The sequence below is a fragment of the Rattus rattus genome, chromosome 1 (genome assembly GCF_011064425.1).
Source record: "Rattus rattus isolate New Zealand chromosome 1, Rrattus_CSIRO_v1, whole genome shotgun sequence".
Classification (NCBI taxonomy): domain Eukaryota; kingdom Metazoa; phylum Chordata; class Mammalia; order Rodentia; family Muridae; genus Rattus; species Rattus rattus.
Genome location: NC_046154.1, coordinates 140,413,779 through 140,436,948, shown reverse-complemented (window position 1 = coordinate 140,436,948; position 23,170 = coordinate 140,413,779). Strand labels below are relative to the sequence as shown.

Genomic DNA, 23,170 nt, shown 5'->3' with positions numbered 1-23,170 from the left:
CAAAAACTTAAAAGTAACCCAATAACTATCAATAATATAAAATAGTATAATAATATAGTAAGAGCAAATATAAGGCATAGTGATAAAAGCAATGTGATATAATGCTGAGCTAGTGAATTCAGATTCCTTTACATGCAGCTCAAGATCAAATCTACACTAACAGATCTCATAGTGATCACCTTTGAAGGAGGTATGATGAAAAGGCTGCAGTAGGAAAAACCAAGATGTATAAACTCAGCTCAAGGGAGGAATGGTGGCAATGTAGTTACAGATTACTTGCTTAGCAAACATAAGACTCTGGTTTTATCCCCAACCCCAAGATGAGGGAGGGGAACTATTGTTGTAAAAATATAAAAAATAAAAAAAGTATCGGTCTTTTATCCCACTAGGTCCAGCACTGCGGTGCCTCAAGATATCTGCTAGATATCTTGGCGGAAACACATCCCAACTTCACCACAGCGGCCCAGTGTCTCCAGCTGCCGCACACTTTCCTACACTCAAACCCACACATAAAACACACAACAATCTTTGACCCAAATGATAAGATATAATTGCCCACTTAAACGTACACAGCCCGGTACCATCCATCCCTTGAGAACATTAATAACAACATGTAAATACCCAGAGCAGACTCTTAACATCACCTGCCACGGCTTCTCACCCTCTCCTCTCTCCTGTCTCTTCCTTTCTGTTCTAGTCTCCTCCTCTTCCTTCAAACTTCTCTCCTGCCCATCCTTCCTTCTCCTCCAATGACAGGCCTCCTTCTATCCTGTACCTGCCTTTCACCTGTACTTTATAAATTCAATGGGGAGAAGATTCTGGTGAAGTCACCTGAGTCCTGAGCAGTGACTAGGCAGCTGTCCTTGGGGCAGTGGAATTAGCATCAAAATACAGACAACTCCAGGGCAAACCACAACAGGGAACAAATACTAAAACAGGAACAAGAAGCTTCATTTTGGTATCTTGAGAAAATCACTTTTTCAAAACTATTTTAATATCAATAAAGAAAAATAGTGCCAGCTATTCAAAATTAAAAATCTATGCACTCCTTCCGGTCTCCATCTGCACCTTGGAGTTAACCCTGTAGCACAGCTCTCTGGACCCAAATCCCAGGAGAACTGTACTCCTCAGTTCACAGGTAAGAAGAACACTTATGCTCTGATAACTAGCCAAAGAGGGACCTGCCCAGGATACCACAGGGCTCAGGAACCGTGGAACAACTGGGAACAGGATCCTTCGGGTCTCTATCTGTGCCTTGGAGTTAGCCCTATGGCACAACTTGCCAGACCCAAATCCTGCATGGAGAGAGAGTTGGTCACCCAGGAATGCTATACTCCTAACAGGCTGAGAAAGAAATTAGGGAAATGATGCCCTTCAAAATAGTCACAAATAATATAAAATACCTTGGTGCAACTCTAACCAAGCATGTGAAAGATCTATATGACAAGAACTTCAAGTCTCTGAAGAAAGAAATCGAAGAAGATCTCAGTAGATGGACTCATGAACTGGCAGGAATAATATAGTAAAAATGGCCATCTTGACAAAAGCAATCGGCAAATTCAATGCAATCCTCATCAAAATTCCTAGTCAATTCTTCATAGAGTTAGAAAGAGCAATTTGCAAATTCATTTGGAATAACAAAAAACTAAGAATAGCAAGAACGATCCTCAACAGTAAAAGAACTTCTGGGGGAATCACCATCCCTGACCTCAAGCTGTATTACAGAGCGATAGTGATAAAAACTGCATGGTACTGGTACAAAGACAGGCAGGTAGATGGAATAGAATTGAAGACCCAGAAATGAACCCACACACCTATGGTCACTTGATCTTTGACAAAGGAGCTAAAACCCTTCTGTGGAAAAAAAGGTAACACTTTCCACAAATGGTGCTGGTTCAACTGGAGGTCAGCATGTAGAAGAATGCAAATTGATTCATTCTTACCATCCTGTACAAAGTTTAAGTCTAAGTGGATCAAAGATCTCCACATAAAACCAGATACACTCACACTAATAAAAGGAAAAGTGGGGAAAAACCTCAAACACATGGGCACTGGGGAAAATTTCCTGAACAGAACACCAATGATTTATGCTCTAAGATCAAGAATCGACAAATGGGACCTCATAAAACTGCAAAGCTTCTGTAAGGCAAAGGACACTGTCATTAGGACAAAACAGCAACCAACAGATTGGGAAAAGATCTTTACCAATCCTATATCTGATAGAGGACTAATAACCAATGTATACAAAGAACTCAAGAAGTTAGATTCCAGAGAACCAAATAAACCTATTGAAAAATAGGCGCAGAGCTAAAGAAAGAATTCTCAGCTGCAGAATAGGGAACGGCTGAGTAGTTCCTAAAGAAATGTTCAACATTCTTAGTCATCAGGGAAATGCAAATCAAAACAACTCTGAGATTCTACCTCACACCAGTCAGAATGGCTAAGATCAAAACTCAGGTGACAACAGATGCTGCTGAGAAAGAGGAACACTCCTCCATTGTTGGTAGAACTGCAAGCTGGTACAACCACTCTGGAAATCAGTCTGGAGGTTCCTCAGGAAATTGGACATAGTCCTTACTATCTGTGGACCCAGCTACACCATTCCTGGGTATATACCCAAAAGATGCTCCAACATACAACAAGAACACTTGCTCTACTATGTTCAAAGCAGCCATATTGCAGAAGCTGGAAAGAACTCAGATGCCCTTCAACAGAGAATTGGATACAGAAAATGTGGTACATCTACACAGTGGAGTACTACTCAGCTATCAAAAACAATGACTTCATGAAGTTCTTAGGCAAATGGATAGAATTAGAAAATATTATCCTGAGGGAGGTAACCCAATTACAAAAAAACATGCATGATATGTACTCATTGATAAGTGAATATTAGTTCAAAAGCTGGGAATACCCAAGATATAATTCACAGACCAAAGAAGCTCAAGAAGACCAAAATATGGATGCTTCAGTCCTTAGAAGAAGGAACAAAATACTTGAGGAAATATGGATACATAGTGTGGAGCAGGGACTGTAGGAAACACCATTCAGAGACTACCCCACCTGGGGGTCCATCCCATATGCAGACACCAAACCCAGACACTATTGTGGATGCCAAGAAGTGCATGCTGACAGAGCCTGATATAGCTGTCTCCTGAGAGGCTCTGCTAAAGCCTCACAAATACAGATGTGGATGCTCACAGCCAACCACTGAACTGAGAATGGGGTTCCCAATGGAGGAGTTAGAAAGGACTGATGGAGCGGAAGGGTTTGCAACCCATAGGAAGAACAACGATATCAACCAACCAGAGCTCTGAAGGACTAAACCACTATCCAAAGCCACATATGTAGCAGAGGACATCAATGGGAGGAAAGGCCCTTGGTCCTGGGAAGGTTCGATCCCCAGTGTAGGGGAATGCCAGGGTGGGTGGGTGGGTAGGTGGAGGAGCACCCTCATAGAAGCAGGGTGAGGGAGGATGGGATAAGAGGGTTCCAGAGAGGAAACCCAGAAAGGGGATTGTTTTGGTAAAAAATAAAAAAGGGCGGGACGTTCCAGTGTGTACCCTGGAGGTCACTCTCTTGCTAGTTCTGGCTTAGGAGGGCCATTGGAACAAGTGCTAATTTGACCAAGGCAGTCTGAGAGCCTTTCCTGCTTTTCATCTCAGTCAGCAAAGTGTCTCACCCACTAAGCTCCATCTGATCTCACACTCCCAATGGCTACTCTCTGAGCAATCTCTACCCATCTAATTCCCAAGTCAGGGCGCTGCCACTCCAGTTTCATACAGAGACCACCAATCTCTGCAGCTTTCTTACTGTGGACTCTGTTCACATTTACAGCATCCAGCCCCTGGTCTCTGCGGTGGCTACTCTTGTAACTCTCTGTTGTGCTCCATTTACATCCCCAACATCCTTCTCCTAATAGTGACGGTATAACTCCCAACTCCCCGTTAAAATCATGACTCAACAACTGCAACCCAACAACCAGATTTATATGTTAAATTCTCAATCCACAATACATCCACACAATAAACTCACAACCAACTGATAAGGATATAAACCACCCACCTAGATAAGAGAAATTTGCCTACAGAAATCCATCCCAGCTACCTTGGCAATTCAAGGCCACCCGGATCTGGGTCATGGTTCCCCGGCTCCATCTTGATTCTCATCCTTCTTCTCTCCGGCCTTACAAAAGCTTTGTCCCCACCTTATCTTTTTATTATCTAATCATGGCCTTGACCTAACTTGTGCCAGCCCTCACCTGCATATAGACATCAACCTATAGGGGGTAACATTTGAAATGTAAATAAATAAAATATCTAATAAAAAAGGCAATCTAAATGAAAAAAATCTATCCACTATAATCAGTCTCTATAAAACACTAAATAATTTTAAGGTACACTATTACTATCAGTAGTTATTCACAGACTAAAATGAATATAGCCAAGAATTTCTTAAAATAAGGTTAATAAAAAGAAATTCCTACGTCAATATCCAAAACATATCAATATCGGACTTCCAGCCAGGTAGAGGTAGTGGTGCATGCCTTTAATCCCAGCACTTAGGAGGCAGAGACAGGCAGACATCTGAGTTCAAGGGCAGCCTAGTATACAGAGTGAGTTCTAAGACGGCCAAGGCTACACTGAAAAACTTCATCTTGAGAAACAAAATACAGTGCTTCACTATTATTCACAACTTTAATGCCTTCAACTATTACACGGAAAAAGTATTATTGCTACCATGAAGAAAGCATAATTTGCTTTATAAATCAATGTTTTACACAAAATTCCAAAAGCATATTTAGCACACAGTAATAGGTTTTTATTATTGTTATAAAGACACATTAAAAGAAGTCTTGTACTATTCAAATACCTGATCTCATTTTCTTTTATATATCACAATACAACCCCAGGCAACCCTTCCAAAATCCTGATCAGAAAAAACAAAAGTTGAGTATTATATCTGTACTACACACACACACACACACACACACACACACACACACACACACACACACACACACACACACACTTCAATGATTCCAATGCTTAAAAGTGTTAACTTAGTGGTAAGAATTTAAAAGAATGGGGCTGGAGAGAGAGCTCAGCCGTTAAGAGCAATGACTGCTCTTTCCAAAGGTCCTGAGTTCAATTCCCAGCAACCACATGGTGGCTCACAACCATCTGTAATGGGATCCAGTGTCCTCTTCTGGTGTGTCTGAAGATAGCTACAGTGTGCTCATATACATAAGATAAACAAGTAAATTTAAAAAAAAAAAGAATTTAAAAGAATGAAAAGCCATTAATAATTGCCCTGAGTAAGAATAATGCTCCTTAAGTCTACAGTGTAAGGCAAGTATAGTTAGTGGTCCCCATTCCACCATGTTCCCAGATCCCGACAGATAGATCCTGAGACTACAAAGCACTAAATCCTATGTATGTGGGTTTTATTTCCTCTTATACACAGATCCCTATAACTTATCATTCAAGCATAGTAAGCAATTAACACTAATGAAAGAGCAATTATAACAACACAGTAAACTAGAAGTTATTTAAAATTTGAGTTGTTTATTTCTGAATTTTCCATTTAATATGTTTAGACTATAGTCATCTCCTAATAACTACAGACTGTAAGTTGCTCTGGGTTCCAGCCAGGGAAGCTTACAACTTAAGAGCAGGCCTGTGCTGGGTGAATAACATAGGCAGCACTTCTGATGGGACCACAGCATTCAATAGAAACAAAGCCAAAGCAGTAAAATCAATCCCCTCTAGGAAGGATAGCAGAGCTGCCATAGAAATTACTGAAGAGATATGGCAGAAAAATAAGGAAACTAGAACTCTAGGTTTTTCTGTTTCTTATTCTAAAATGCTGCATGCTCAAATATGTGTGAATCTTAAACATACTACACAAGATGATGAGGGTCTGTCACACAAAAACCAAGGCACAGAGTTTTATTCACATTACAATCCACAAGAGGTGAATCCAGATCCAAAATCAATTAGTAGCTGCAGGGGTTGAAAGAAGAAGAGTGGGGATCAAGCAAACAGTTCATATGAACAAGGTAATTCTTTAGTTTCTGGATTGTTGAAAATACTAAAAATTAAGATTGTAGTAATGGTTGCACAGTTCCATAAATATAAGACCCTGAACTACAAATGCATGAGTTTCAGAGTACATGAAATATAGCTCAGGAAAGTCTCCGCAATCACACTAGTCACATGTGGCAAGGAGCTACCTCCATGGACAGGCCAGATACACAGAGGACTTACATTACAAGAAGTCCTGTTAGAGAGAACCACTCCAGAGCACTCAGAAGCAAGTCAGAGCAAGCAAGAAGGAAAACCTAGCCATTCAATCCATGAAATGACATCTTGGAACTAATGGGGATAGGTCCACAACAAAGACACCAGAGATCAGGACACATCAAACACTGATGAGAAATGCCACTTCCTCCAGCACTCGGGTAACAGTGAAAGGGAGATAGAAAAGGAGAATGTAAGTAAATAGAAGTAAACAGAAACATCCGTCATTCTTAGTCTTCCTGAGAAAGAGAACACGACTTGGAGATCACAGCACTTGGAGGGACCATAGCACTCCTTGGTCAGGGCCTCAGCCCAGAAGTCCATTTCCAAGGTAACACTGCACCTCAGAAGGCATGATCTATAATTTGCATTAAAACCAGTAAAGAACTTAACAGACAAGGTAGAGGAAACATAATCCTGGTAACTGTGTGAAAATAATGTCAACACGTTTTAAGAGAACTTCACTTATGTATTACTAAGTGAAAATGTCTGTAACAATCAACCCTTTACCTATTGATGAGTCTGACTCATGGATCTCACATTGTAGTGTCAACTGCTGTTTTATACTGCCCTCAAGTGGCAATATTGTATAATGCAGCTTCCCAAACTTCTTTTCACACTAACAACTTTTTTGTGTGTCACTTTTTTTATAATTCTATTAACATAACTACAAATATGATATTAGTCTGTACTTTTTTATTAGATTTTTTATTTACATTTCAAATGTTATTCCCTTTCTCGGTTTCCCATCCATAAGGCCCCTACCTCATTCCCCTTACACCTTCTTCTATGAGAGTGTTCCCCTCCCCAACCACCCATTCCTTCCCGCCTCCACACCCTGACATTCCCCTACACTGAAGGCTTGGCAGGACCAAGGGCTTCTCCTCCCATTGGTGCCAAAAAAAAAAAAAGGCCATCCTCTGCTACATACGCAGCTGGAGCCCTGGGTCTGTCCATGTGTACCCTTTGGGTAGTGGTTTAGTCCCTGGGAGCTCTGGTTGGTTGATATTGTTGTTCTAATAGGGTTGCAAGAATCTTCAGCTCCTTCAATCCTTTCTCTAATTCCTCCAATGGGGACCCCCATTCTCAGTTCAATGGTTTGCTGCTAGCATTCGCCCCTGTATTTGTCATGTTGAAGCTGAGTCTCTCAGGAGACAGCTATATCAGGCTCTTGTCAGCTACATTTCTTGGCTTCATCAATATTGTCTAGGTTTGGTGGCTGTATGTATGTGGGCTGGATTCCCAGGTGAGGGCAGGCGCTGAATGGCCACTCCTTCAGTCTCTGCTCCAAATTTTGTGTCCATATCTCCTCCTATGAATATTTTTATTCCCCCTTTTAAGAAGGACTGAAGCATCCACACTTTGGTCATCCTTCTTCTTGAGTTTGATGTGGTCTGTGGATTGTATCTTGGGTAATTCGAGCTTTTGGGCTAATATCCACTGATCAGTGAGTGCATACCATGTGTGTTTTTCTGTGATTGGGTTACCTTACTCAGGATGACATTTTCTAGTTCCATTCATTTGTCTATGAATTACATGAAGTCATTGTTTTTGATAGCTGAGTAGTACTCCATTGTGTAATGTACCACATTTTCTGTATCCACTCCTCTGTTGAAGGGCATCTGGGTTCTTTCCAGCTTCTGGCTATTATAAATAAGGCTGCTATGAATATAGTGGAGCATGTGTCTTTGTTTTATGTTGAAGCATCTTTTGGGTATATACCCAGGAGAGGTATAGCTGGTTCCTCAGGTAGTACGATGTCCAATTTTCTGAGGAACCTCCAGACTAATTTCCAGAGTGGTTATACCAGTTTGCAATTCCACCAACAATGGAGGAGTGTTCCTCTTTCTCCACATCCTCACCAGCATCTGCTGTCACCTGAGTTTTTGATCTTAGCCATTCCGACTGGTGTGAGGTAGAATCTCAGGGTTGTTTTGATTTGCATTTCCCTCATGACTAAGGATGTTGAACATTTCTTTAGGTGTTTCTCAGCTGCACACTAACAATTTAAAAGCTATCCAAAGGCATAATACAGATATAACAAAAGTTAGTATGCAATGGGTTGGAGCAATGCCTAAATAGTCAATTCTAGTTCATATGCCTCTAGAGACAATTTTCTCAATAAGCAATGTACTACATTAGTGTTTCTGACACTCATTAGCTATACTATGTCCAGCAAGATTATGTGCTTTCTTGCTCAGCCTCATTGTTTTGCTTAAGATATAACTAACATTATAACCTACATCAAAAAACATAAAGATAAAGCTATATAAGACAATCTAAATATAAAATTAGTAACATGGTAGTTACACAGTAAGTGCTCAATAAATACTAGCTAAGATTTGTCCTTTAAAATACAATCAAAGAAATGGCTGGCAATATTCTCAACTTGAGATCTGCTTTTGAAATCAGTACCTAACTGAAAAAGAAAAGAACTCAGTGAAAATTAAGAGAGTCTGCCCAGGTTGAGGGAAATTGAAGACAAGGTATGAAATCTTACAATTACTATTTAGGGTGTATGTGCATGGATCTACTAGACAAACCATTTACACTAAGCCAACACCACCTCAACTAATTCTGTCTAATACAATGAACAAAAAAGTGCACACTGAGAATCTCACACAGCTCAGCTTACCTCTCCTTATATAGGGTTTAATGTATTACAAACACTAAAATAAGTTTATAAAACAAATTATCCTAAAAATACCTAAGATATAATATAATCAACTTTTTTGAACTTCATACTAATAGGAACTCACAAGAAATAAAAGTGCCAGTGGAGGGTGGTAAATGACTCAGGAGTTAAGAGTCCTGGCTATTCTTCCAGAATATTGGGGTACCATTCCCAACATCAACTTGGCAGCTAAAAGGGTCTGTAAATCTAGTCCCGGGCATCCAAATCACTCTTCTGGCCTCTTCTTTGTAGACAGGGTATATAGACAAACATGCAAACAAAACTATCATACATAAAATAAAATAATTATTACAAAAGTAAATGTGCCAATTTACATATTTGTTTAAGTTAACAACTAAACCTTCAGGAGGTGGTGGCACTCACCTTTAATCCCAGCACTCAAGGCAGAGAGGCAGGTGGATCTCTAAGTTCAGGACCAGCCTGGTCTACAAAGTGAGTTCCAGGACAGTCAGAACTATACAGAAAAGCACTGTTGTAAAAAAAAAAAAAAAAAAAAAAAAAAAAAAAAAAAAGAGGAAGGAAACAGAAACAGAAACAGAAACAGAAACAGAAACCAACTAAACCTCCTTGTTTACTGCTTTCTCTCCTCACTCTGGGCCCAGTGTGTTCATCTAACTCTATACCTTGTTCTGATTACACTTTAAACTCCCTTTTCCACTTTTACACAACATTCATCACATCTTTCAACCCATGCCCAAAGGGAAGCTTGTCTACTAGCTTTCAATGTAGATTCTGAGGCTATTTCCAATCTTAGACAAACATGCAAGTATATTCCACTCAGATACTGTAAGTTACAATAATCAATACAGCTGTTACATGGTTTAGACAGAGCTTCCTTTACATCTACCTTTGTCAGCCCTCTAGCTTCCCACCGATATTTCCATCACATGTAGACGCATCTACCTCCTGTTTCTCTCCTTTGTCCTGAAGTTTTTGTCCCCTGGCTCCAACTATATCTGTCCTTATTTGTTCAAATGTATGGTCAGTCCCTGAGCTATTCAAATAGGGCAAAGTTAAGCCATCCCCCAATGAGAAAGATGATGTAAGCTAAGAACCTATGGTCCATACTTAGATTAACATTTAACCACTTAAAAGTGGGAAGAGAAAGGTTGAAGAAGGGGCGAGGAGGTACAAGCTGTGCCATCACAGTCTTCAAAGGCTTGAGCACAACAGCGGTTCTGTGTCATGAGTCAACTCAACTGCTGAATTGTTTATACCCAAGTTAGACAGATACCAGACAGTTCGCAAACTACTGAACTGTGACACAAATGCCATGATTAATCTCTTGTGCAGTGTACCACAATTCTAAGTCTTGCATTGATTTGGAGATCTAAAGTAGGATGTCCTGCAATTCAGCAACAAAGAAGGGCAGGATTTCTATCTCCCAGAAAAAAAAGCAAAAGAATTATCTTCACTGTGGTAGGTGACATATCAGATCCAAGGATTTACATTTGGGGAACTAGTAAAAATCTTCACGTCTGTAAATGCCTGTGAGTCAAACAATTCATTTTCAAGGTGTTAAGAAACCAGTCAATTGGAAGCAACATACTTACATCGCTTGAAGAGATTGTTCCTGTTTCAACAGCAACACCGCTACCACGAAGTTTCTATTATAAAATAAATGACTTATTACTTAGTTTTGCTTTGTATTTTATCCTAATCTATGAGCTTACAAAATGAGCTGGATGAATTTTATCAGTTTCCCTAATCCTGCTTTATAAAGAACATAAAGATGATATAAAAGTTCTTTTCTTCCACCAGATAATCAACAGACTACGACTAGCTGAACAGTAGTCTAATAAACACAAGGCAAGCTTCAAAGGTGAAGCTTGCAAACACTTTTGCTTCAGCGTTTACTAATGAATGGTGTTTTCAATCAGATGACTGCCTACCCTACCACTCTCAACATTTTTGATGAAACATTTTTAAGTAGGTGCTTAACAATAAGAAGATAAAGCAATGCTGAGACATAATCTCAGTATTCACCATCACAAATGCTACAAAGAAATTACCAAACAGAATGGCATGTAACAAATTAAGAGAAAACTAATAATGAATTTTGGGGGAGCTATTTTTTTATCCATACCCATTAAGTGTAAGGCAAAAAAAAATTGCCATTGTAAAAAAATTGCAACCTACGCAACCTAGCAACCGACTTGGTCACTTCAAAGTTTATTTTCACTAGAATCATGAAATTATGAACCTTTTATGAAAGAAAAATATTTTTGGTGAAGAAAAAGATTTTTCATATACTATTAAAAACATTTGAGTAAGATTATCAAATATATTCAAGTAATCCTACCTTTCTTTAAACAACACATTTACAATTTAATCCTGATAAAAGGCTATGGAAGAATTTTCTGCCAGTAGCAAGAAAGCCAGTGTGATGAGAACCAAGCAGAGGCAGTGCCCAGACCCTGAGAAGCAAAGCCAGGCTGAGCTTGGGACCTTCAGTAGGTGCCCTATAGCAGAAGGACTTGCAGAGGACAGGCATCAAGCCACACCAGAAAGCCAAAAGATGATGGCAGAGACAGAGCACTGGAAAGATACAGAAAGATCTTAAAGGACATCCACTCAATGCTAAGAAACACAACTCTGAGGAAAACTGTTCTAGCCTCTGAAATACTTCTTCCTCTAGTGATGAGACTTCCCCAAGTTGCAGGAAACATTTACAACTGTGCAAGCACTAAGTGGGTATTAATCATTTCAGGACTGTCAATTCCTCCCTGAGGCACACTATGAATGGTCCGACTCTGAACAACATCACAGGTAAATGCCCACGGAGTATGCAGTAGTGTGCAGCTTTCACACTATGTGTCACTTTGTAAATTCAGGTACATCTGCATCTGACAAAAAAGCTAGCATTAAAGCAGAGTGAGATTCATTTAAAAGGTCACTTAATTTTTTAAACTTTTTTTATAAAGGAAGAGAGGAAGTGTAGTATTTATTCCAAACGACCTACATTTAGAAACTTAAATTTTCATATTCATGCACCCATTTTCATTCATGTCTTAAGTATATTAAGTATCTTACAAACTCAGTAAAACCTACAGCTTGATGATGTAAAGAATTTCATTCAAAATAATATCTAACTACAAATTAATTTCTCTAAGGCAATTAAGAGAAAAATATCTAAGCAGACTATCAGGTTCTCTCATGCCTTAAGTTAAAACCTACCAAGTAAGATTTATTTTTAACCTAAGTCGACAGTACAGTAACTGTCAATATTATTTTCCCTGGTTTAGCTCCTCCATATCACCCACTCTTACTCCAAGTTCTGGCTTTTGTTCTCCAGAATACTCTTCCCCAAGCCAACCTTTATTTCTTTACTTTTATGAGCATCAGTCCTACTGACCATCTAATAGTTACTGGAAGCCTAAAGAAACATTTCAAAGAGCCATCATAAATACCCTATTTTTGTCCCATTCTAAAGATGCACCAAGATAAGTGACATTTTCCCAGATACGACATCAGCAAGCTCTCTTCTCCTTGGAGACATGGAGGTAGAGAAACCTGAAGGTAACCCAGATGATCAGAAAGCAGGATGTCCCAAGTGAACTAAGTGTTTTATCCCGTAATTTCAGATGACACTGTGGGAATGAGCCACTGTGTAAGGCAGGATTGTACAATAGTTGGATGGGGCAGCCCCCGTCTTCCCAAAGGGCACCTGGAAACCTGGTACAAACTCTTGGCCAAGATAAGGACAAGCAGAATGACTAATAGTCTATGTGTTACCTGCAATTTAAAACTCCCCTGGCAATGCTCAAGACCAGTTTGTTTATTGTGTAACCACTTAAACAAGACACTCTAGTTATACAATCAATAAGGCATAAAAGACCTCCCAAAAAAACCTCTAGAGTTCTCTTCTCCAAACCAAGATTTCTCATATAAATGTTGGTGGTTCAAACATCTAGGCCAAGGCAGATGCTCCACCTGGAAGTCTCTGCCCCCTGAACTTGTTCACATGGGGTTTCCTACATGAAACTCTCTGTGAGCACTCACTAAACTGCCTCCTGCAGGTCCTGACAGTTGTATAAGCTGTATAATCCTGTAGGTCCTGACAGTTGTATAAGCTGTATAATCCTGCAGGTCCTGACAGTTGTATAAGCTGTATAATCCTGCAGGTCCTGACTGTTGTTTAAGCTGTATAGTCCTGGTAGCTGCCTAAAAAGAATCTGAGTCCCTGACTGCTCAAAAGCAAGGAGAGAAAACCGTAAGTGGCAGAGAAGACAGGCCTGAGCTGTAGCCAGTGAAAGGACAGTTGACATGCCATCACGTCAGCAGTAGCTTGGCTTACTTAACAAATTCAAAGCAGAATTACTTTAATAATGCACCCTATGTGATTTAGCATATTTACCATGAATAACATGAAAACAGAGTCTGATACCACATCTTTTGGATAATAAAGTAAGTTTCTGTTACCTGTGAACTCAACTGAGTTTTTATCCAATTGAAGTAGTAATTTAAGTCACTGCCTTCCATGAGTTCCTTTCCCCAGGCTGCTAACTTGGCAATAATTCTTGCTGCCTGAAAATGAATAAGAAATATATCTGAATGCCAATCCCGTCCTATACCTTAAGAGACAGTTCTTGTAAATCACTTTGCTAAGTGGTTTCCATGACAATTCCTGGGGGTTGGGGAGTTGGGAGGATGGGAGGTATATGATTCACTTCTTAAAATATTTTAAAACAACACATTTAAACTGTGTTTTAAAATAGTTCCTTTAAAATGAACAAAAATTATCTGTGCTTTAAAAAATTACATAGCATTCCCTAGATTGTTTTGCATTTCAAAATAAGATTTAGAGTCATAGTAGTGACATACATCTATAATCCCAGTACTTCAGTACTAGAGAGTCTAGGAGAATCAAGTATTTGAGATCAGAATGGGCTACATAGTGAGAAACTATCATAAAAAATAATAATAAGATTGGGAATTAATCTTAATACCAATATAACTTACCCAAAACCTAGCTTAAGGGTTGCAAGACATCTCAGAAGGCAACAGTGCTTACTTTACAAGCCTTAAAATTTGAATTCAATCCCAGGACTCATGTGGCAAGAAAGAAACTACTGACAAAAGTTATCCTCTGATCTTCATTTGCACCAGGGCACATGGGCCATGCAATAAATAAATAAAGTAGTAGTCAAGTGATTTAAAGGGATTCCTATTTGGAACCCAAAGGCTGAACACACATCAGCAGCATATGCACAAGCGAGAGGAAATGACTAGGAATGACACCTGACATTTATACTCCAGCATAAGAAGGGAGGAATCACAACAGATAATCCATCAACAGACTGACCCTCCCTTCATTTGAAACCTTAGCCAGCAGAATTTAAATTAAAAACATTATTTAGGGACCCACAAAATATAGTTCTGTTGGAAGAGTGTTTGCCTGGCATTCAGGAAGTCCTGGGTCTGCGATCATAAACTGGATATGGAAGCAGACTTGGGGTTTGGGGAGATGGGGGTAGGAGGAGTTGTTCAAGATCACTTGCAGCTATTCAGACAGCTGGAAGTCAGCCTGGGTTACATGAGACTCAATCTTTAAGGAAAAAAGTTATCTGGAGTCTGGAAACTTAGCTCAGTAGGAGAGCACTTGCAAAACATGTACAGGCTCCAACAATATAACATCAAAACGCTGGCTGAGCTATGTCTTCACTTTGAATAATGATGCTCTAACTAGAGCTACATCAATTTATAACAGTATGAAGACATTTAAACTATACCAGACAACGGGGAAAAAAGCTCAACAACTGAAAGGGGTAAAATAAAATATATTATTAGTTTTTAAAACATTATGCCTAAAAAATGTAACTTTCTTGTGATTCCTCTGTTTGTTTTGAGGGGTTTTTTTTTGTTTATCTCTTTTTTGGAAGTTTTTTCTTTAAAATGCCCATAACATATAAAGTATAAGTAGACAAGCATAAATCTAGGTGCATACAAAAGAACACACATGTGGGTAGGCAAGGAACACACCTGCACAGAAATGTTTCACTGATAGTGGTCCCTAACATTAGAATAAAAGATATTTACTAAGGCTCCTGAAACCCACTCTACAGTGAAAACAGGCAGTTTCCTTGGGCCCAGACCAACTCTCTCAGCCTTCTTTCCTTGCACTGACACCATAAAAGACTCTTCAGTATTGAGGTTCTAAATGTATTTCTTAAAGAAAAGTTTAAAGCAAGAGATTCAAGATATTGACAATAACATATTAAAATAAAACACTGTACTTGTTTCAAAACATTTAATTACTACATAGTAAAATGAGATTTTTCTTGCTATATAATCTTGAGCTGTTTACACACCATTACAATAACAGACTGAATGCATTCATCTATTAAACAATATAACTGAACCAGACAAACAAAGGCTCCCAATCAGCCCCTCTTCATTCAATAGCATTAAGAAAGTAGTCACAGTAAGACCAATTCTTCTGCTCCAAGTGACCTGTCTGGAGGCCTCAGGACACACAAACCCAGGAGCAGTCTAAGACAGGTACCTTCTGGTTTCTGCCTGTGCACTGAGATGAGCGAGTCCCATAAGTCTCTCTGTACCAAATATGGCGGGAGAGAAAGCTGGACTCGCAGAAGTATGTACAATCCTGAGAGCTCATAGGGGGCAACTACTTCTGCTCACATCCCTAGCCCAAGAGGAACCCGCCTAGTGCCCCCTGGGCATAGAAAACTAGGAGCAGTCAGGGGTAGGATTTCCAGTTTCTGCCTGCACCCAGAAAGGATACCACAGAACTCTGTTCCCAGATCCTGCTAAAAGAAAACAGGTCTACAGGAGTGCTGACACACAGGCTTACAGGAGGGCCAAGCCACTGACAGAGACAGCAAGACAAGCTAACACCAGAGACAACCTATTAAGGAGAGGCAAGCACAGGAACCTAAGCAACAAAAAGCAAGACTACTTGGCATCATCAGAGCCTAGCTCTCCCACCAAAGCAAATACTGGATGTCCAAACACACCAGAAGAGCAAGATTTGGATTTAAAATCACATCTCATGATGATGATAGAGGACTTTAAAAAGGACAACAGGTAAACAAATAAATCCCTTAAAGAATTACAAGAAAACACAATCAAACAGGTGAAGGAATTGAACAAAACTATCCAGGATTTAAAAATGGAAATAGAAACAATAAAGAAATCACAAAGAGAGACAACTCTGGAGATAGAAAACCTAGGAAAGAGATCAGGAATCATAGATGCAAGCATCGCCAACAGAATACAAGAGATAGAAGAGAGAATCTCAGGGGCAGAAGATACCATAGAAAACATTGACACAACCATCAAAGAAAATGTAAAACGCAAAAGCTCCTAGCCCAAAATATCCAGGATATCGAGGACACAATAAGATCAAACCTAAGGACTATAGGTATAGAAGAAAGTGAAGACTCCCAACTTAAAGGGCCAATAAATTATCTTCAACAAAATTATAAAAGAAAACTTCCCTAATCTAAAGAAAGAGATGCCCATAGACATACAAGAAGCCAACAGAAATCCAAATATATTGGATCAGAAAAGAAATTTCTCCCATCACATAATAGTCAAAACACCAAACAGAAAAAACAAAGAAAGAATATTAAAATCACTAAGGTAAAAATTTCGAGTAACATATAAATGCAGACCTATCAGAATCACACCAGACTTCTCACTAGAGACTATGAAAGCCAGAAGATCCTGGGCAAATGTCATACAGACCCTAAGAGAATACAAATGCCAGCACAGGCATATATACAGCAAAACTCTCAATTAACATAGATGGAGAAACCATACTCCATGACAAAACCAAATTTACACAATATCTTTCCACAAATCCAGCATTACAAAGGATAATAGATGGAAAACTCCAACACAAGGAAAGAAACTAAACCTTAGAAAAAGCAAGAAAGTAATCTCCTTGCAACGAACCCAAATGAAGAGAGCCACAGAAACATAATTCCACCTCTAACAACAAAAATAACAGGAAACAACAATCACTATTCCTTAAAATCTCTAAAGATTAATGGACTCAATTCCCCAATAAAAAGAAAATAGACTAACAGACTAGATATGGAAGATGAGCCAGCATTTTGCTCCATACAGGAAACACACCTCAGTGACAAGGACAGACACTACCTGAGAGTAAAAGGCTGAAAAGCAATTTTCCATGCAAATGGTCCCAAAAACAAGCTAGAGCAGTCATTCTAATATCAAATCGACCAAAAGTTATCAGAAAAGATATGGAAGGACACTTTATATTTATCAAAGGAAAAATCCACCAAGATGAACTTTCAGTCCTGAATATCTATGCTCCAAATGCAAGGGCACCTGAATTCATAAAAGAAACCTTTCTAAAGCTCAAAGCACACATTGCACCTCACACAATAATAGTGGGAGATTTCAACACCCCACTCTCAACAATGGATGGATCATGGAAAAAGAAACTAAACACAGAGAAACTAACAGAATTTATGAACCAAATGGATATTACAGATATTTATAGAACATTTCATCTTAAAACAAAAGAATATACCTTCTTCTCAGCACCTGATGGTACCTTCTCTAAAATTGACCATATAATCAGTCACAAAACAGGCCTCAACAGATACAAGAAGATTGAAATAATCCCATGCATTCTATCAGATCACCACAGACTAAGGCTGATCTTCAATAACAAAAACAACAGAACGCCCACATATAATGGAAGTTGAACAATGCTCTATTCAATAATAACTGGGTCAAGGAAGAAATAAAGAGAGAAATTAAAGACTTTTTAGAATTTAATGATAATGAAGGAACTTACAGAAACTTATGGGACACAATGAAAGCAGTGCTAAGAGGAAAACTCATAGCTTTGAGTGTTTCCAAAAAGAAACTAGACAGAACATACATTAGCAGCTTGACAGCACACCTAAAAGCTCTAGAACAAAATGAAGCAAATACACACAAGAGGAGTAGAAGGCAGGAAATAATCAAACTCAGGGCTGAAACCAACCAACTAGAAACAAAAAGAACTATACAAAGAATCAACAAAACCAGGAGCTGCTTCTTTGAGAAAATTAACAAAATAGATAAACCCTTAGCCAGACTAACCAGAGGGCACAGAGTATCCAAATTGACAAAATCAGAAATGAAAAGGGAGACATAACAACAGAATCTGAGGAAATTCAAAAACATCATCAGATCCCACTACAAAAGCCTATACTCAACAAAACTAGAAAATGTGCATGAAATGGACAATTTTCTAGTCAGATAACAGGTACCAAAGTTAAGTCAGAATCAGATAAACCATCTAAACAGTTCCATAACTCCTAAAGAAATAAAAGCAGTTATTAAAATTCTCCCAACCAAAAAAAGCCCAGGATCAGATGGATTTAGTTCAGAATTCTATCAGACCTTCATAGAACTCCTAATACCAATACTGTGCAAACTATTCCACAAAATAGAAACAGAAGGAACATTACCCAATTCCTTCTATGAAGTCACAATTACACTTGTACCTACACCACACAAAGACCCAACAAAGAAAGAAAACTTCAGACCAATTTTGCTTATGAATATCGACGTAAAAATACTCAATAAAATTATCGCAAACTGAATCCAAGGACACACTAAAAGAATCATCCTTCCTGATGAAGAAGGCTTCATCCCAGGGATGCAGGGATGGTTCAAAATATGGAAATCCATCAACGTAATCCACTACGTAAACAAACTCAAAGAAAAAAAACCCACATGATCATCTCATTAGATGCTGAGAAAACATTTGACAAAATTCAACACCCCTTCATGATAAAAGTCCTGGAAAGAATAGGAATTCAAGGCCCATACCTGAACATAGTAAAAGCCATATACAGCAAACGAGTAGCCAAGATCAAACTAAACGGAGAGAAACTTGAAGCAATGCCACTAATATCATGGACTAGACAAGGCTGCCCACATTCTCCCTACTTATTCAATATAGTACTCAAAGTCCAAGCCAGAGCAATCAGACAACAAAAGGAGGTCAAAGATACAAATTGGAAAGGAAGAAGTCAAAATATCACTATTTGCAGATGATATGATAATATACTTGAGTGACCCCAACAGTTCCACTAGAGAACTACTAAGCCTGATAAACAACTTCAGCAGTGTCTGGGTATAAAATTAATTCAAACAAATCAATAGCCTTCCTCTACTGAAAGGATAAACAGACTGAGAAAAATTTAAGGAAATGACACCCTTCACATTAGTCACAAATAATATAAAATACCTCTGTATGACTCTAACCAAGCAAGTGAAAGATCTGTATGACAAGAACTTCAAGTCTCTGAAGAAAGAAATTGAAGAAGACATCAGAAGATTCGACGATCTCCTATGTTCATGGATGGGCAGGATTAATATAATAAAAATGGCCATTTTGCCAAAAGCAATTTACATATTCAATGCAACCCCCATCAAATTCCAACTCACTTCTTCATAGAGTTAGAAAGAGCAATTTGCAAATTCATTTGGAATAACAAACAACCCAGGATAGCTAACACTATCCCTAACAATAAAAGACCTTCTGGGGGAATCACTATCCCTGACCTCAAGCAGTATTACAGAGCAATAGCAGATCAATGGAATAGAACTGAAGACCCAGAATGAACCCATATACCTATGGTCACTTAATCTTTGACAAAGGAGCTAAAACCATTCGGTGAAAAATAGGTTAACACTTTCAACAAATGGAGCTGGTTCAACTGGAGGTCAGCATGTAGAAGAATGCAAATCGATCCATTCTTACCACCCTGTACAAAGTTTAAGTTCAAGTGGATCAAGGATCTCCACATAAAATCAGATACACTCATACTAATAAGGAAAAGTGGGGAAAAACCTCAAACACATGGGCACTGGGGAAAATTTCCTGAACAGAATACCAATGATTTATGCTCTAAGATCAAGAATCGACAAATGGGACCTCATAAAACTGCAAAGCTTCTGTAAGGCAAAGGACACTGTCACTAGGACAAAACGGCAACCAACAGACTGGGAAAAGATCTTTACCAATCCTATATCTGATAGAGGACTAATAACCAATATATACAAAGAACTCAAGAAGTTAGATTCCAGAGAACCAAATAAACCTATTAAAAAATAGGCTGCAGAGCTAAAGAAAGAATTCTCAGCTGCAGAATAGGGAACGGCTGAGTAGTTCCTAAAGAAATGTTCAACATTCTTAGTCATCAGGGAAATGCAAATCAAAACAACTCTGAGATTCCACCTCACACCAGTCAGAATGGCTAAGATCAAAACTCAGGTGACAACAGATGCTGCTGAGAAAGAGGAACACTCCTCCATTGTTGGTGGGACTGCAAGCTGGTACAACCACTCTGGAAATCAGTCTGGAGGTTCCTCAGGAAATTGGACATAGTCCTTACTATCTGTGGACCCAGCTACACCATTCCTGGGCATATACCCAAAAGATGCTCCAACATACAACAAGGACACTTGCTCCACTATGTTCATAGCAGCCATATTTATAATAGCCAGAAGCTGGAAAGATCCCAGATGCCCTTCAACAGAAGAATGGATATAGAAAATATGGTACATTTATAGAATAGAGTACTACTCAGCTATTAAAAACAATGACTTCATGAAATTCATAGGTAAATGGATGGAACCAGAAAATATCATCCTGAATGAGGTAATCCAATCACAGAAAAACACAGGTGGTAACATGGTATGCACTCACTGATAAGTGGATATTAGCCCAAAAGTTCAAATTATCCAGGGTACACGCCACAAACCACATGAAAGTCAAGAAGAAGGATGACCAAAGTACAGATGCTTCAGTCCTTAAAAGAGGGAATAAAAATATTCACAGGAGGAGTTATGGAGACAAAGTTTAGAGCACAGACTGAAAGAATGGTCATTCAGAGCCTGCCCCATATATATTCAGCCACCAAACCGAGACAATGTTGATGAAGCCAAGAAATGTAGCTGACAAGAGCCTGATATAGCTGTCTCCTAAGAGACTCAGCTTCAACATGACAAATACAGGGGTGAATGCTAGCAGCAAACCACTGAACTGAGAACGGGGCTCCCCATTGGATGAGTGAGAGAAAGGTTTGAACTAGTTGAAGGGGCTTGCAACCCCATAAGAACAATACCAACCAACCAGAGCTTCCAGGGACTAAACCACTACCAAAAGAGTACACATGGACAGACCCATGTCTCCAGCTGCATATGTAGCAGAGGGTGGCCTTGTTGGGCACCAAATGGAGGAAAAGCCCTTTGTCTTGCCAAGGCTGTACGCCCCCTAGTGTAGGGGAATGTCAGGGCAGGAAGGTGGAAAGGAGTAGGTGGTTGGGGAGGGGAACAACCTCATAGAAGAAGGGGGAGTGTGTATGGGATAGGGGGCTTATGGATGTGAAACCAGGAAAGAGATAACATTTGAAATGTAAATTTTAAAAATCCAATTAAAAAAAAGAAATGGTATTTTATGTGTGCCTTTTAAAATTACTTCTTAATTTAGTATTCTTAGTGTACAATTTCTGTTTTGTTCTATTTCTGCTTTTATAATGTATAGAATACAATTTTTAGTAAAACTATCTTAAATTTATGTATTTATTTCACTTTTATCTAACTATGGTGGTACATTCTAAGAATCGTGATACTTGGGAGGCTGAGGCAGGAGGATCAAAGATTGAAGCAGTGTCTGCAAGAAAGTAAGATCCTATAAAAAAGGAAAGCCTGTCAATGTACTTTTATGATAATTTTTCAATTAAGTATAATGATGTCCCAACTAGTGTTTTTAAAATTCTCTGATACTTGGAAATACTTTCTTATATCATTAAAATTGTCTAAGACATTCCAAATAATAGACCAGTAATGTTAACATCCTTTTAATATACTTGCTTTAAAATTATTTACTGAAAACAAATGTAAAGTTAAATGACATTTTGCTGTTGGATTGATTTTGTTTTTCTTTAACAAATAAAAAGAATTTCATTTCCTGTTTAAAAAAATAAGAAAGAAAGAAAGAAAGAAAGAAAGAAAGAAAGAAAGAAAGAAAGAAAGAAAGGAAGGAAGGAAGAAAGGAAGAAAGAGGGAGAGAGAGAGAGAGAGAGAGAGAGAGAGAGAGAAAAGAGAGTGAGAGTAGGTAACTAAGTAGTCGCTCCCCTGGGAACAGGTAAGTTATCAAGTAACAACCAACCCAGGTCTGTTTCTTACATTTGCCCGTTTATAAAAATAAGCTCCCTTCTTGTATGGTGCATGTGTGGTTTGAGTATGACATGTCCCCCACAGGCTCCTGAGCTGAGCACCTGGTCCCCAGCTAGATGTACTGTTTGGGATGTTCTAAAACCCAACTTTAGGAACGGGAGTCTCACTGGACGGAGTAAGTCACTGAAAGCAGGGCTTCAAGTTTTTTGGTTTTTTTTTTTTTTTTTTTTGTTTTGTTTTGTTTTTTTTTTTTGTTTTCCGGAGCTGGGGACCGAACCCAGGGCCTTGCTCTTGCTAGGCAAGTGCTCTACCACTGAGCTAAATCCCCAACCCAGGGCTTCAAGTTTTACCACCTGGCCCCTGCTTCCTGTTCCGACAACTGCAGAGGCACTTACCTTACCACTATGATGGGTTATAATTCTTTAGAACTCTGAGACAAAATCAACTCTTCTCTCGGATGCTGCTTCTTTTCAGTTATTTTGTCACTCTTTTGTACAAGGAGAAGAATAACATAGACAAAGGAAAAGAATGTGATCAATTCAAATTTACCATATGAACAGTAAAGGGGTCCTGGCGATTCAACATTGGCAGAAAGTATGGCCAGGCAGTGCTCTTGCTTCGTTTTGCATAGTCAAAGAAAATGCTGACACGCTGGTGATTTTCCTAAAAGAAAACCAAGAACATAATGATTATAAACTGCTCCTTACCTGCTTATTGTATATCCATTAATATGTATGATTTTCTTCTACTGTACATTTATAATTTGTCTCTTCCATTATTAGACAACAGTGGCAAGAACTTGAAAGAACTGGTCACATATCCAGTCAAGAGCCAAGAGAATAAATTAAAGTGTGTGTACTAGTGTTCAATTCACTTTCTTCACTCAGAAAGTTCAGGATTCCCTGCCTAGGTATGATACAGTCCTCAGTGGGCAGGTCTTCCTGGCTCAATTTACATACCAAGATAATCCCCCACAAACATATCCATAGGCAAAATGATC

At 38.9% G+C, this 23,170-nt stretch overlaps 1 protein-coding gene across 3 annotated transcripts in view; it reads right to left on the bottom strand.

Moving 5' to 3' along the window:
* The window catches only part of Atp6v1h (ATPase H+ transporting V1 subunit H), an 83,894-nt gene that overhangs the window by 47,226 nt on the left and 13,498 nt on the right, over positions 1 to 23,170 (bottom strand). For 2 of the 3 annotated variants that reach the window (XM_032906425.1, XM_032906433.1), the window contains exons 5-7: positions 22,720 to 22,833; positions 13,417 to 13,521; positions 10,548 to 10,601 (exon numbers count right to left, since the gene is read on the bottom strand). In XM_032906425.1, the coding sequence (XP_032762316.1) occupies positions 10,548 to 10,601; positions 13,417 to 13,521; positions 22,720 to 22,833 (273 nt within the window). The remainder of the gene's footprint in view (positions 1 to 10,547; positions 10,602 to 13,416; positions 13,522 to 22,719; positions 22,834 to 23,170) is intronic. The other variant, XM_032906440.1, reaches the window with a different exon arrangement.